This window comes from Pundamilia nyererei, unplaced genomic scaffold, assembly GCF_000239375.1.
Source record: "Pundamilia nyererei isolate P.nyererei 1_Seehausen unplaced genomic scaffold, PunNye1.0 scaffold00322, whole genome shotgun sequence".
In the NCBI taxonomy this organism is placed as follows: Eukaryota; Metazoa; Chordata; class Actinopteri; order Cichliformes; family Cichlidae; genus Pundamilia; species Pundamilia nyererei.
The window spans coordinates 66,911-82,507 of record NW_005187723.1 but is presented as its reverse complement, the minus strand read 5'-3'; the positions used below and the strand labels follow the sequence as shown (position 1 = coordinate 82,507).

Sequence of the window (15,597 nt, the reverse complement as noted above, 5' to 3'; positions counted from 1 at the left end):
GGGGGGGGTTACATTTTTGTTTAGCTAAGTGTTGTCCCAGTTTCCTGCTCTCTTTGTGTTTTTTCGTACATGTGCTTACATTATTAAGAGAATTTCTAAGCTTCATAAAATGCATGGTAACAGGGTTTTATTGGTCATGGGTCTTGTTGAAGCTCGTTGTTTTCTGAAATGAGCATTGTAAGGGTTGTAAACATTGTAAATGAGCTCATGTGTTAGCTCTGTACTGTCAACATGAAACTAAAGCTGTTCTGGGAACTTGTGCTGTGAATTCCTGTGGATGATGTTACAGTGCCCCAGAGAGAAGTAATGTGTCCCTGGATTATCTTTGTTCACTTTGCCACTATGATAAAGTTTTTATTAAGCTTGGGGGAGGAGAGGGTTTAAGATGGCCTGAAGAAGACATTTTTATGAAAAACTCCTGAGCTGGAAATCTGGAAACTAATGGCTTTTCTGGCTTTTATTAGCAAAAGTAACTCATACCTATAGGAAATAAGTGTTTACACGCTTTATTTTAATTCACTACTTTCAGTCTCAAGTTCACAGTATACTGAGTTTGGCACAGCAGTATACTTTTACCACACAGTCGTCTTTAAGTCACAAAGAAACAAAACCAGTGAATATTCTTTAGAATAGAAGATGCTTCTTTAAAGTCATTTTGCCCTGTCTTTATGCATTCAACAGCTTTGTCTTCTGTTGCAACAGCACTTCATCACAGTTGACAGGGCTAGCTCAGATTACACACACAAAAAGGAAAAAAAGGTAAATGAGCTTCTGAGTGGATGACCGTTTGTAAACCTGCTCTACTCTTGTCCAGGATGTGGAGGTACCTTTGCATCTGCTGCGCTACGTCTGCCTGTTCTGTGGGAAACACGGCCTCTCCCTGATGAAGGAGTGCTTCGAGTTTGGCACTCCAGAGAGCCTCCCCTTCCCTATCGCCCACGCCTTCATCACCATAGTTTCTAATGTGAGTGCTATCAATCTAAACCGCTGCTGTTATTTCAAAAACCGCAGATTAGCAGAATCAGTTAAAAACAACTTGGATAATAGTGGTAACAGCAGTAAATTGTGATCGGTTTAAATTTGATAATTGCTAAATTTAAGATGAAATTGTTAATCTGTTTGAGTTTTTTTTTTTTTTTGGAGGCAAGTACTGAAGATATTTTGGCTAGCTGCCTTTTTTCTTCTTCTTTATAATGTCCCTGTAATAAATATAGTGCACAACTTTGAACATGAACTTCTGTTTAAGATGCAAGGCAGATTCTCAGCTGAAATTTATACTTAAAAAAAAAAGTTTAATTATTCGCATATTGTATTTGATCTTCCCACAGATCCGAATATGGTTGCACATTCCTGCCGTCATGCAACACATCATACCGTTCCGGACCTATGTGATACGGTGAGTTTACACACAATTCTTGGCTTTAAACATGTAACAACATAGAGCATCTTCCTCAGCCACAGACGGGTGATTCTCACCAGTTGCACTTGCTTTCAGGTGCAGGTTAAAAGACCTGTAAGTGCCTCAGGAGCTGCCATGTTGTTGAACACCACACTTTCTGAACCTGAAGACAGTCACTAACACTCTTACTGCAGTATTCTTGTGTACTGTCAGATTTTTAATCTTGTCTGCAAAGCTCTGAATATTAGATTCAGTGTCCAGCTTTGTTTCCCAGCTGAAGAAGTCAAGATTTGCTATTATTTATAAGCCAGACGTTGTTGATTCTGCATTAGAGCTCGCCATTTGTCTCAGTCAGGCAGCGCAGCCTCTTCTCTTCTTGTTAAAGTGCCATACATTTGTTGCTAGGAAGAGCCTTTGTTGCCATAGCAACAGTTGCCAGACTTCCAGTCAGGGTCTCTTCACGTGACCCAAGAGGAGGCAGAGTGTTGGCAGTGCATGTGATGTAGGCAGACTGATGCTCTGCTACTGTATTGCCTCTTTTGTCTGAGTAGCTTGGTAACTAAATAAACTACTGTATTTAAAAAACAAAACAAAAAAAATACGACTTTACCAAGTTAACTCTTTGGTAACATTTTCTGTACCAAAGAGTGAAAAATTGGAGCCAGCTTTAACAAGTCAATATTTTTCCTAATACTATAGTATACAAATAAAAATCTGCAAATGTAATAATGTTGCATTCAGTGTACTTCAATTAGGATTTTGCTAATTAAACACATGTTAAACTTCCATAGTGAACACAGTATTTGATATTTACTAGATTATCAGTGTGTTAGTATTGTTATTGTGAGTAGGTTGGCATGCTAATGTTTGTAAAGCTGCTTGAATATTTTAAGCTCTGCCTTGCAGACTGTGCTTTATACCTCTATAAAAATGATTGATTAGCACAACCATAAGGAACACATCCAAACAGTAGAGAAGTGGTTTCACGTGATAACAATTAAAAGATAAAAAGGTACGTTAACAAAAACCCAAATTAGGACAGTTTTCACATCATGGTAACTTTCCATTCTATTTAAAGATTTCTTTTTATTTAAATGAACACAAAGTACTTCAGTAGCAACTCTCCAAGCTACACCTCTAAAAACCACAAACGCAGCCATCCAGAGTGGAGAGTAAATGAGTCAGCAGCACAGTTGTTTATTGGAAAATTATAGCGTACGCCTACAAAAGTCTGATTCAAAACAGCCAACCTTAAGTGAGAGTTCTTCTTCAAAATGAAACTTGGCTGTTTTAGAGGAGGATTTATGAAACTTTTTTTTTCTAGCTTTGGGATGCTGACAAGTTTGTTTTAATAGTACCCTAAAGGTCCTTTGTTTTTCCTCTCAGAAGTAATGATTGGTGAATTTCAAAGATCTGACGAGAGGGGGCAGTTTGTACAATGTAGGAGGGGGAGTGGTCACAAATACTGTGGGTTTTTTAAATAATACGTAAATAGTGCTGGCAATACTGTACAACCCTTGGGGAGAGTATTAAACAAAAGTTTTTGTCAGTAGCTTATCTGTCAGTCGGATGCGTCTGCAGGTATCTGTGTAAGCTGTCGGACCAGGAGCTGCGACAGAGCGCAGCACGCAATATGGCAGACCTGATGTGGAGCACGGTGAAGGAACCACTGGACAGCGCACTGTGCTTTGATAAGGAGAGCCTGGATCTTGCCTTCAAATATTTCATGTCACCCACTCTCACGATGAGATTGGCCGGACTTAGCCAAATCACAGTGAGTCGGACTCCAAACGGATTTAACTCATTCTCACACCCTCATGTAGGTCTGGCTGATTCTAGTTTTCTGTGGACCTTTAGTTAAAATGAGACTTTGCACAAAAATATTTAAGCAATTGGAGATGTCTGTAATATTTGGTGGGAAATAGAGGGATGAATTGTTGTATCTGTAAATTTCCTCTTTTGGTGAAAGAACACAAGTAAATGCAGTCCAGGTTTAAAAACAAAACTGTTTAAGTGCTAAAATTGAGAATACTTTCACTAAGTATACTCCTAATTGAGGGAAATAACATCAAAAACAAACATCTATTATCTATGCTGTGCACTACATGGTTAAATAAGAGCTATGAGCCAGTGGTGCTGCAGTTATTAATTTGACAGGTTGTGCTTCATTCCTTCACTTATTGTGGGGCATGTTTGTGTTTCTTCAGAATCAGCTGCACACCTTCAACGATGTGTGTAACAACGAATCCCTGGTGTCTGACACAGAAACGTAAGTTAGTGTAAAGAAAAAAGATGCCTGTCCATAAATGCAAGCAAACAGGAAGGATGTGGTGCTATTTTAAACCAGTTTGGGCTAAAAAGAAATAAATAAACAAATAAATAAAATAAAATGGTTCACACAGCGTATTATGATTCTGCTTTTTTCTTTCAGGTCCATAGCAAAGGAACTAGCCGACTGGCTGATCCACAACAATGTAGTGGAGCACATATTTGGCCCAAATTTGCACATTGAGGTGAGACTTTTGGATCCAGTAATGAAAAATGAAAAAACTATTCTGGAGAACATTTCCCCCAGTTTTGCACATTTACATTTGTGTATGTGTGTTTTGTAGATCATTAAACAGTGCCAAGTGATCCTGAATTTCTTGGCTGCAGAGGGCCGGCTCAGCACACAGCACATAGACTGCATCTGGGCTGCAGCTCAGGTAAAATGAGAGACTGTGCAGCTTTATTCCACTCCATCATGGGGCAGCCTGCAGTCAAACATCAGTCATACCGAGTGATCGGTGCTGGTATTTCTGTATTGGTGGATTTTTCTGTGTCAGAAGCACTGGGAACAAAACTTTTAAAAACTAGGGGTGTATATGCATTTAAGAGGGACACTGCACATCAACATACATTGCTGTGAATGTCAGAATTGGCAAAGAAGCCATTTTTCATCTGCAGATGAAGTGGGAACTTGATCTGATTTTTATTTATTCTTTCATTAACCTTAAATGGTTCAAATTCTTCTGTGATTTAATGCAATATTATATTTAGCCTGTGTTATATATAATAACTGTACTGTGATGAAATCATGGAAACACTTCAGGTGAATTAGTATGTTCCCTTCAGTATTTTGCGATGAGTTGATTGTTGGCGTTTTGTGTTTAACAACAATAACAGCTTCTTTGTTGTTGTTTTTTTTCTTTTGCTTTTAAAAATCAGTTAAAACATTGCAGCCGCTACATCCACGACCTTTTCCCGTCTCTCATTAAAAACCTCGATCCTGTGCCTCTCCGTCATGTCCTCAACCTGGTATCAGGCCTGCATCCGAGCACTCACACCGAGCAGGTACAAAACATTCTGAAGTTGAAGCACTGGGCACAGTTTCACCAACATTGTCTTTAAGTGGTTGTGACGTCGCTATGATGAATTGCTTCTGTGTTTCCCCACTCTCCCCGGACAGACACTGTACTTGGCCTCTATGCTGATTAAGGCCCTCTGGAATAATGCATTGGCAGCAAAAGCCCAGCTCTCCAAACAAAGCTCCTTCGCCTCCCTGCTTAACACCAACATCCCCATGGGCAACAAGAAAGGTCAGCGTGCATGCATTTCAGTACGAAGCCTGTTATTTAAAAAACAAAACAAAAACCCCCACCAAAAAACAGTATAATATTTTTGAGGCTTTTTCTTACCACTTCAGTATCTGAGCTTTAGTTTAAAGACAACATGTTTTATATTAGTTGGCTGTGGGACTGGCTGTTTACCAGAAATGTAGTTTTTAATTTCTGGTTTTATAACTGGACCTGCCTTCTTCACTAACGATAATTTTTAGGATAAAATTTCTTCCAAAATACAAAATGTTCCACAACCCAAGAGATTTCCTGCCACTTGATTTAAAGAAAAGCAAGAAACAAGTTTTTAATTTCATTCAATAGTGGCTAAAATGATTATATACTCAGTCGCACCTGTCGGGATAATTGATAATGTGATTCTAGGACAGCTGACATCATTTTTGCCGCGTGTCTGCAGATTTCCATTGGCAATATCTACAGTTAAGTTGCAGATATCTGCAGTGTGATTTCCAGATATTTGCATCTTCATCATTAGTTGCCGTTCCTCTATATATGTACAGTTTGGTTATGACTTTAGGATGAGTGGTGTTTTTACACAATAAATTCCTGAATCTTCATTAGACCTGGTCAATTCCACTTTCAGACTGTCGATGCGTTATTGAGCCTCAGGATTATACACGGTCCTCAGTCTGTCGTCTAATGTGGTTTCAGGTTCACCGGCCGCAAGTCCAGACAGCAGTGACAATAGCGACACACAACACAGTGGAGGCAGCGACATGGAGATGGATGACCAGATGATGACTGGCAGCAAGAGGAATCAGCAAAGACTATCTGACACAGAGGTATAGAGCACATATGGTGACACAATGAACTAGGATCAGGTGGTAGAGCAGGTGTTCTACCAATGTGAAGGTCAGTGGATCGACCCCTGACCTCAGTCTGCATGATGCTGAACCTCAAGTTGCCCCCAGTGCATCTATTAGAGTATGTGTGTGAATGTTAGAAAGTGCTGTAGGAAGGTGGGTACGATTGGCTGAGTGTTGTATGCAAGTACCCGTCCATACAAACAAGAGAATAAAGAGCAGCTGACTTATTTTCCTCTGTAACAGTCATGATTGTTTTGAAGTCTGTCCTATCCTTGTGACCTTCTGCACTATGAAGGTCACTTTGACTTTTCTGGCCATAAGAATTTTTACTTTGGGTCAAAACTTCAGTCCAGTTTTTGAAATGATTAAAATGACGTATTCTGAAGGGAGTTGAGGCCCTTAAATCTTATGCCATGACCTGTTTCTTTGTCTAATGTCTTTCTGTAATGTCTAATTAAAGCCAGGTTGTTAACATAAAATGCACAACCAGGTGAAAAGAGCTGCTGCTGTTTCCTCAGGAGTCTATGCAGGGCAGCTCAGATGAAACTGCCAACAGCGTGGAGGAAGGCAGCAGCGGACCAGGCAGCAGCAGTGGCCGCAGCGAGGCTTCCAGCAACGAAGCCGCCTCTAGTCGAGCCAGCCAGTCAGCTGGGAGCCCAGGCAGCGAGCTGCACTCTGATGACATGGCAGATAGCGAGGCCTTAAAGGAGGAGGAAGAGGAGGAGGAAGAGGATGAAGAAGAAGACGAAGAGGAGGAGGATGATGACGATGAAGAAGATGAAGATGAGGGTAACCGCTCAGCTGCTGAAGGTGGGCACCAAAAGGAGCCCCGGGAGCAGACTGAGTCAAGGAAAAGGAAAGCCGGGGATGCTCTTGGTGAGGGGGCAGGGCCGAGTGGCCCAGGGGGAGGAGCCAAATCCAAGGTTCTCCCTTTCAACCCAGAAACTTCTGGTATTATGGTAACAGCGGCGACAGCGTCTCTAGAGAGCCGCATGAGAATGCTTGACACTTGTTCAGCATCGTCATCTGCTCGGCCTGATGGGACAGAGACCCAGCAGCAGCCGCCAGATATCAGCCCTTCTCAGATTGTCCAGGGACCTCAGGAGCCTCCCTGTCTCCCGCGACCCGGGGACTTCCTAGGAGAGGCCATGAGCAGTGAACTCTTCAACTGCCGTCGTTTCATTGGCCCTCAGCACCACCACCACCATCACCACCATCATCATCACCACCACCACCATCATGAAGGGTAAGACTGCTACACTTCTGTTTATGAATGGCTAACACAGAGAGTCTGTCTACTGAGCACATAGTTTCAAATTAGGGTAGAAATGGAGGGACATTCATGGTATTCTGCATATAGAAATTTTTGTGTTTATATACTGTATATTAATAGGTAAGTATAGGATTTTACCTTCTGAGTACAGCTTATGTCCAGCACATATTGTAGTATTAAAGCTGGTTTTAGATGTAAAACATTTTATTGACTGCGGTGTTTATTTTGCATATTTGTCTAAAATCACAAATTTCATCTGTGCTAGGAAACTCTCTGTAGTTATACATGTTAGTGTTTTTGTTTTTTCTCTTTTAAATGTACCTGTCAGTCTATCCTTGATCTATAAACCCTAATTTCCTCCCTCAGACCCATGGTGGAGGACATGCTGAGTGCTGATGACGTTAGCTGCAGCAGCTCTCAGGTCAGTGCGAAGTCAGAGAAGAACATGGCTGATTTTGACGGGGAGGAATCGGGCTGTGAGGAGGAGCTAGTCCAGATAAACTCCCATGCTGAGCTCAGCTCCCACCTGCAGCAGCACCTTCCCAACTTGGCCTCCATTTACCATGAGCATCTGGTGCAAGGTGGGCCACACTATGGAACTAGGACAGTTTAATTTATAACAATAATAATAGTAAATCTGACCATGTGAATGCTCTTTATCAGGTCCAGCTGTTCATAAACATCAGTACTCTAGCAGCCACGCTGTGACTGACATCAACTTGGATAATGTTTGTAAGAAGGGCAACACTCTGCTCTGGGACCTGGTACAAGATGAAGATGCGGTACGACTTCCAATGCTTTATGTTCACAGAGTTTATAGATGGTGCTTCAGTAGGATTGTGTAAAATTCATTTTATAATTTGCTTGTGTGTTTAGATTCATCTCTCTGAAGGTCTTATCAATGAAGCTGAGAAACTGCTGTGCTCGCTGGTCTGCTGGTTCACTGACAGACAGATTCGAATGCGCTTTATCGAGGGTTGCCTTGACAACTTGGCCCATCACCGGTAAGAGTGACCTCTTTATTTATGTTTTAAATTGGTGCATAAATGTATAAATGCAACACGCTTATGATGTTTAGGACTTATCTCTGATTGAATGTATTGAAAATGAATAATTGGTAGGCACCTGTTCTTGCAGTGCACACATAAAAAGGGTTGCATGTTGTAGCTTCCTGTGCATAGATAAACTGCTGATTTATCAACACCAGATAATCATTTCTTGAGCATTTAAAATGTTCATCTTATTTATTTTTGTAATTATTCTCGTTTGGGAATCTTGAAAAACTGGACTCTGTCTTCTTCTCTCAGGTCAGTTGTGGTTTCCTTGCGTCTACTCCCTAAACTTTTTGGCACTTTCCAGCAATTTGGCTCCAGCTATGACACTCATTGGATCACCATGTAAGTTACACCACTTCTTCAGAGTGCAAAAGTCAAATACCATATGGAGTTTCAGATACAATTACATGACTCATCAAAGCTGAGTCAAAATATTTGAGTCTTTCTGAAAAAAATAGAAATATGAGTATTGAAGTGTTTTGTTTTGTGAGCCTTGCACTCATTTGGTTGTTGGTTCTGTCAGGTGGGCTGAAAAGGAGCTGCACATGATGAAACTGTTTTTCGACAACCTGCAACACTACATCCAAGAAGTCAGAGAACACCGGCACAAATTTGCACTGTGAGTCTGTCTTACACCACTACTACATATCGACACTACAGAATATTGAGTCTCCCTTTATTTCTTTATATTTTGCTTGCAAGAAGCTGGACTCGTAATTCTTTTTAAAGTGTTCCCTGAGCTTCTCCAGTCTTCCTGAAATTCTTTGGTTGCTTTTTCACTCAATCCCATCTTTGTTCCTGTCCAGAAACAAGTTAAGTCACTTACCACTGACATATAAATAATTCAAGCAAAACAGCAGCACCTGCTGTAATTCAAGGTGTGAAGTCGGCATTACAGACAACTTCGTATCAAATTGTCTGTTAGAAAAGCACATTATTTGTTCTCATTTCTTCAGTTGAATCTACAAAAAAGGCCCAACATGATAGTATGACAAGAATAAAATATCACTTTTGCACCAACAAGTTGATTCACAAACTGCTATTAGGTGGAAACTTTATATATCTTGGGGAAACTGGAGATTTGGAAGACAAGAGAAAACGGTACTGTCAACAGTGTGATAAAGAACAACAGAAGAAGACCTTTCAATGTGGTTCAAGAAGCCTGGAGAAATTTTCCTCATGATGACTTAAAGAAATTATGAGTTCAGGCTGTGAAGAATAAAGTTGGTCATACTAAATATTCGCTTTCAACTTGTTAGAAACTGTCCACACACACACACACACACACACACACACACACACACACACACACACACGATCTAATTTAACCACCCCCTTCCGTGAAAGGACTGCTGACTACCCGGACAAATGTGACTTGAGTTTGTTTTAAAACTTAGATTTTATGTTATTTCCTTATCCATAACTGTTGTTGCAATTCATTACTGCCTCTTTTACTGCTCTTTTTAAACTGTATTGCTTTTTGCACTGTAGAAGCTGGTGACAAACAGTATTTCGTTTCAGGCTGGGTAACACTACGAAATAACAATAAACTTCTTGAGTCTATAACTGTACTTAACGGGACGCTTGATTTTGCAGTTGTTAATAATGACTTTTACCTTTCTATAAAGTTCTTTAGGCCACATTACTTTAGTAGTCATTGAATACTTTCTGTTCTTTATTAAAATTAAGAGACTCATATATGCACACTTTTTTAAAAAAATTGGTTGACCTTAGTTCATTTATTTAAGTTAAACAATGCTTCCTTTTTCAGTTTATCATTTCTTGTTTGTAATTTGTCAGCTTTCTGAGTCAGTTTTATTCTCTTAATTATGGCTAGAAAACAAAGCACCTTCCACCTGATAATTCCACATTTAGGAAGAATTGGACACTAAAGTCACTCCTCAGAAAAATCATGCTGACAGTGGAATTCCTGTACCCAATTTAAAATTTCAGTTTTTGTTGTGAGAGCATCAGTGTTACAATTCCTCGTTGAGACTATTCAAGTGTTTGAGTTTTTGCTTTTTGGAAAACAAAGATGCGTCTCATGATTCTGTCCACCAGCAAATTCATTTTTATCTTCACATTATCTGCATAACACCTCTTTAGTTCCATTTGATTGCTTTGCTTAATGTTCCCTTGTGTGCAGTTATTTAACCTGCTTTAACCTTTAATGACACTGTAATTGCCCACTAGTGTGATATTTCTGGAGCGCCCATGATAGCAGCCACTGTTCATTTAAATTATTTACACATGCATCTCAAAGACTGCGTTAGCAGAAGTGTGCTTGGTGTCAATACTTCTGAGAGAGCAGTTGGAAGCTTCTGCAAACTGTGATCTTCAGACATCAGTTCACTTTCTTCACTGTTGACACATAACTCGTCTGTGTTGTGCAGGTACAGTCACAGTGCAGAGGTCCAGGTCCGTCTGCAGTTCCTTACCTGTGTCTTTTCCACACTGGGATCTCCCGACCACTTCAGTAAGATTCCGATACCATTTATGTACTAGAGTAATATTCTTTGTGAACTAAGATGCTTTTAAAAGACATGCACCTATCCAGAGAGTTGCACAGAGGTAGAGGTGTCCATATTATGCTTTAGTAAATAACAGCTGTGGTTTTCATAACATAACCCTGATCTCTGCTGTGTTTCCACACCACACCATTCACTTCTTGAGGAATATTTTACACCCCAAAAGAGGGGAAAAAATTTAAAGGAGTGAAGTGTTTTCTTAAAGTTTCGTGGTCCTTAGCACTTTGCATTTCAGTCTTGATTTCTGAGCCTTTCTTGTTGGGTTCTTTCATTTTACATTGGGGATCTCTAAAATTATCCACCTTTTTTAGCGTGTTTACGTGTAATAAAAGAAAATGTGTCTCTTACCTTTTAATCCCCTTTAGAAGCTCTTAGCCTCTTATGTATGGATGTGCAACGTAAGCAGATAATTATGGCCAAAAGCCCAAAGATAAGGGGGAAAAGTGGTCTGCGTTATATGAACCCGGTCTGCGTTTGACATCGCTGAACTCTAGTTTGTAATTATTTTGGTGTTTGGATTTGTCAGGACTGAGTCTGGAGCAAGTGGACATTCTGTGGCACTGTCTGGTGGAGGACGCTGAATGTTACGATGATGCGTTGCACTGGTTCCTCAACCAGGTCCGCAGCAAAGACCAGCATGCTATGGGCATGGAGACCTACAAACATCTCTTCCTGGAGAAGGTAGTAACAAGACCGTGGATTATAGAATTTTATGGGTGTCCCATGGGTAATGAATAAGACTGGCTGTGGAATTATCTATAGTTCCACAGCCAAAGTGGAGGGACGGGGCAAAAACCTGTGCCCGTTTCGTGTACAACTTGTGGCATAAATTAAATTCCATAAATCTCTTAAATGTTTGACAAAATACCCTTTATTTCCTGTGCTGTGCAACGTTAAATTGGCAGAAAACTTTTCAGTTGGAAATAATCATAGCATTAAGATTTTCTTTTCTTTTCTTGGTTTCACTATACAGGTTCTCTACAAGAACTGGTTCTCTTCTAGTTCAATTTCTGCGATCTGTTAGTCTGCCTGGCTATCGAGCTCTCTTATCAGCTCCATTTGCACTTGTGCTAGATTTTTTTTTAAAGTTTGTCTGTAGTTGTGCATATAGTATGGCAGTCTACAGGGTGGAAATGTTACACAAGAGGACAAGAGCATGATGTGTTGCTAACACAACTTCAGCTCTTTGCAACCACTTACACAGACAGCATGCTAATGCTAAGCTAGTCAAAAGAACAAAGTGATGTTAGAGCCCAGCCCAGCAGCCAGCCCCTGAACTTCAACGGGTAACAAAAGCAGTGATGAGCAGTCAGGCTGCAGCCACTGTTCCTACCTCTTCATGTTTCTACAGCGGCGATTCCTTTAAAGTCTCTTTGTGCTTTTTTTCCCATCTTCGCTTTGTGTTCATACCTAAATACTAAAAGAAAGATCATATGCGTGTCCTCATTAGAATAGGGTTTTGTGTAAGTGTGTGGGACTGTAGCCTCAGGTTTATAGTTTAGAGCTGGAAATAAATAATAAATAAAAAAAACAGGAACAGAATTTATCAGACTATTTCTCATACGTTTATTCAACTGGATGGGTTTAAACTCAGCTGGGGTGGAGCACAATCACGACCCTCTGGGCAGCTTCAGACGAGCAGCAGCCGTGTGTTGATGTTGACTACTTTGTGTTTGTTAATGTCACTGTGTGTCTCCAGATGCCACAGCTGAAACCAGAGACTATCAGCATGACAGGCCTCAACCTCTTTCAGCACCTCTGTAACCTGGCCCGGCTTGCCACTACTGCACTGGACAACGCCTCTAGCTGTGAGGTAAATGGAAACAAAAGCATGTGATGCTCGTAATCAGACATGTTGTCTTCAGACACATTTGAGTAGATGCTTAATTGAGGAATGTCTGTGCCGCCAGCTGTGTGGGATGGACCAGCTGTGGGGGATCGCTCTGAGAGCTCAATCTGCTGATATCAGCCGCGCTGCTATACAGTACATCAACTCCTACTACATCAATGGTCAGTTTTTACTCACTGCACTATGATGAAGTCATATGCTTTGTTATGAAATTGTTGTTTTTATTCTTCCGTACCAATGAGAACAAGAAGACTTTGAAAAATTGCTGATCTTAATCTATTAATTCTACTTTTGTGTGTCTCCAGCTGGTAAAACAGGACTGGAGAAGGAACAAGAGTTCATAAGGAAATGTATGGAGAGCCTCCTGATGGCTTCTGCCAACTTGGAGAAGGATGCCCACTCCAGTCTGACCAGCATTGAGAGGGGGTTGCTCATGCTCAAAACACACCTGGAGGCGTTCCGGCGCAGGTACACACACCTGGAATGTTTACATTATGAAAAACTCAGTGGTCAAAATCATTTTATATGGAGAAAAAAAGCAAACAAACAGTATTGCAGCACATCGTTTCGTCTCTGGTCTGTGGCAGGTTTGCTTACCACCTGCGACAGTGGCAGATCGAGGGGACGGGAATCAGCAGCCACCTTAAAGCTTTGAGTGACAAACAGTCTCTACCTCTTAGGATCGTCTGTCAGCCCGCCGGCCTGCCTGACAAGGTGACACTTTATTAAAAGCAAATAAGTCTTATTGCATAAATACTTATAATGTGCTTCTACAGTACAAGTCAAATGTTTGGACCCACTACCCATTACATATTTCTGCAGATGACCATTGAGATGTATCCCAGTGACCAAGTAGCTGACCTGCGAGCTGAGGTGACCCACTGGTACGAGAACCTGCAGAAGGAGCAGATGAACCATCAGGCTCAGCTGCAGGAATTTGGCCAGAGTGGCCGGCAGCCAGGAGACTTCCCAGGTCAGCTCCCTCCATAAAATATTCTCCCTTGCTTTTGTTTGTGTGTAAATGTGTGAGTGAGTCTGTTAGTGAAATGTTGTCTCGTGTTCTGCAGGTGGTTTGATGGGACCGGTCAGGATGATCTCTTCTGGTCATGAACTCACCACAGACTATGATGAGAAGACTCTGCATGAGCTGGGCTTTAAAGACATGCAGGTAACAGTTTGACTTCTCTTCTGTATAAGAAACGGCCAACAGTAGGACAGACTGCAGTTCAGCTCAAGTCTGAAAGATTGTTTTACATCTTTTAACGTTGTTGTCTAATCATGTAAATTTTGATTACGTACATTTGTTCAGTGCAGATGAGTTTTATGAACCATCTTCTTATCTGATCCCAGATGGTATTTGTGTCTCTGGGAGCTCCGCGGAGGGAGAGGAAGGGCGAGGGCATCCAATTGCCTGCCTCCTGTCTTCCACCTCCTCAGAAAGAGCACATTCCTATGCTACTGCTCCTTCAGGAGCCACATCTCACCACACTCTTCGACCTGCTGGAGATGCTGGCTTGCTTCAAACCACCCAGCCCAAACACAGAGAAGGTCCAGGAGAGCCCAGAGGTGGGTATTAGTTATGGAAGAACTCCTGAAGGGATGTATACATCATATGGCTGTTATATTGGCTAAAATGTATGGAAAATTGTATTTACTAGGTATAATATTAGACCACATGTAATAATGCAAAAGAGCAGGTATGAACTGAAACCCAGTTTGAGAGGTGAGGTCACTGAAACACAGAAAACTGTTTTAAGGTGTACCTTTGATGTATGTTAGTTGGTGTTCACAGTCATGTTCATCCACACGTATAACTACATTTGTGGGTAAGAGAGATGCCTCAAGTATGCAAAATGGTTAACATTTCTTGGCTTAGTATTAGAAATATGCTAGACTATTTATTTGTATTTAATTAATGCACAACACCATGTTGTCTAAGATGTTATGTTGCCACCTACTACTCACTGGTGTCATCCTTGGTTACTCCATCGCCTGAAGGCAGCATTGTCAGCGTGTTTCTGTGACAGGAAGTTGTAAACAGACAAATTTGAAAGTAAGACGGGTTCGACAGTTCTTTGGCTGAAAAAATGAACCGTTGCATGTAGGTGTTCAGGGGAAATTACATAAACTGACAAACGTGAAATGATATAAAAGCATTTAACTGGAACAAAGCATAACCAAATTCAGTACAGATGTGTTTATAAAATAACAAAATGTTAAAACACTGTTTGATTTTGGAAGATCAGAATCATTGATTTCTTAAGGCTCTTGAATATGTCCTTTCCTAACTTTGTCCATGAGGGCTGTACTCAGTTTTGGCTATTTTCTTTCAGTTCTCGCAGACTACTTGACATAAATTCTGTTTATTCTGCAAGTAAATTAATCACCAGCCATTGCAGCCATTCCCCAACTCTCTGTGAATGATATTCAAGGTCTTTGATCTGTGCTTGTTGATCAATGGTGATGACAATTTGCATATTAATGATCAAGGAACTGAACCGACAGCCCATTGTTCACTCAGTCACTTCGATGAGTGACGAAACCTTTCTCCCACTGAGAACGCTACGTCCAGATGAATAGAATCAACCTTTAGGGATTTAGTTACCTGGATGAGCATCAAGACGGTCACCAGGAACATCCCTGCTAACTAAAGTTTGGTTTTGTTTTGTTGTTAAACCAGAGCGCACGATGCGAGGAGCTTCACCTTCACGCAGAGAATTTGTCTCGTCGAGTTTGGGAGCTGCTCATGCTGCTTCCCACCTGTCCCAAAATGTTGCAGGCCTTCCAGAACATCTCAGATGATACGGTCAGTCATCCTGTTTAAATAAGGGCTCTTCAAGAGTTTGTTGTTGATCGCACAAACATAGAATAACTAAATTTGCTTTTAATTTTGTGTTTTTATTTTGTCTGAAGAATGGCGAGGGTCTGTGTTGGAAGGAGCTGCTGAGGATTAAAAGTCCTCACAAGCTGCTGTACGCTCTAGAGATCATCGAGGCTCTGGGAAAGCCCAATCGACGCATCCACAGAGAGTCAACAGTAAGACAGAAAGGATTGATGGCCTCTTTCTGTC

The 15,597-nt window shown here is 41.0% G+C and overlaps 1 protein-coding gene across 2 annotated transcripts in view; it reads left to right on the top strand.

Annotated features, from left to right (window-relative positions):
• Positions 1-15,597, top strand: part of usp34 (ubiquitin specific peptidase 34) — a 58,984-nt gene that overhangs the window by 20,697 nt on the left and 22,690 nt on the right. For both annotated transcript variants that reach the window (XM_013915552.1, XM_013915551.1), the window contains exons 5-30: positions 815-964; positions 1,329-1,396; positions 2,981-3,173; positions 3,607-3,668; positions 3,831-3,912; positions 4,012-4,104; positions 4,607-4,732; positions 4,848-4,977; positions 5,668-5,798; positions 6,341-7,068; positions 7,462-7,676; positions 7,759-7,877; positions 7,972-8,099; positions 8,403-8,492; positions 8,674-8,769; positions 10,544-10,626; positions 11,205-11,359; positions 12,378-12,491; positions 12,589-12,688; positions 12,833-12,995; positions 13,115-13,241; positions 13,350-13,500; positions 13,595-13,695; positions 13,878-14,093; positions 15,208-15,333; positions 15,441-15,563. In XM_013915552.1, the coding sequence (XP_013771006.1) occupies positions 815-964; positions 1,329-1,396; positions 2,981-3,173; positions 3,607-3,668; positions 3,831-3,912; positions 4,012-4,104; positions 4,607-4,732; positions 4,848-4,977; positions 5,668-5,798; positions 6,341-7,068; positions 7,462-7,676; positions 7,759-7,877; positions 7,972-8,099; positions 8,403-8,492; positions 8,674-8,769; positions 10,544-10,626; positions 11,205-11,359; positions 12,378-12,491; positions 12,589-12,688; positions 12,833-12,995; positions 13,115-13,241; positions 13,350-13,500; positions 13,595-13,695; positions 13,878-14,093; positions 15,208-15,333; positions 15,441-15,563 (3,870 nt within the window). The remainder of the gene's footprint in view (positions 1-814; positions 965-1,328; positions 1,397-2,980; positions 3,174-3,606; positions 3,669-3,830; positions 3,913-4,011; positions 4,105-4,606; positions 4,733-4,847; positions 4,978-5,667; positions 5,799-6,340; positions 7,069-7,461; positions 7,677-7,758; positions 7,878-7,971; positions 8,100-8,402; positions 8,493-8,673; positions 8,770-10,543; positions 10,627-11,204; positions 11,360-12,377; positions 12,492-12,588; positions 12,689-12,832; positions 12,996-13,114; positions 13,242-13,349; positions 13,501-13,594; positions 13,696-13,877; positions 14,094-15,207; positions 15,334-15,440; positions 15,564-15,597) is intronic.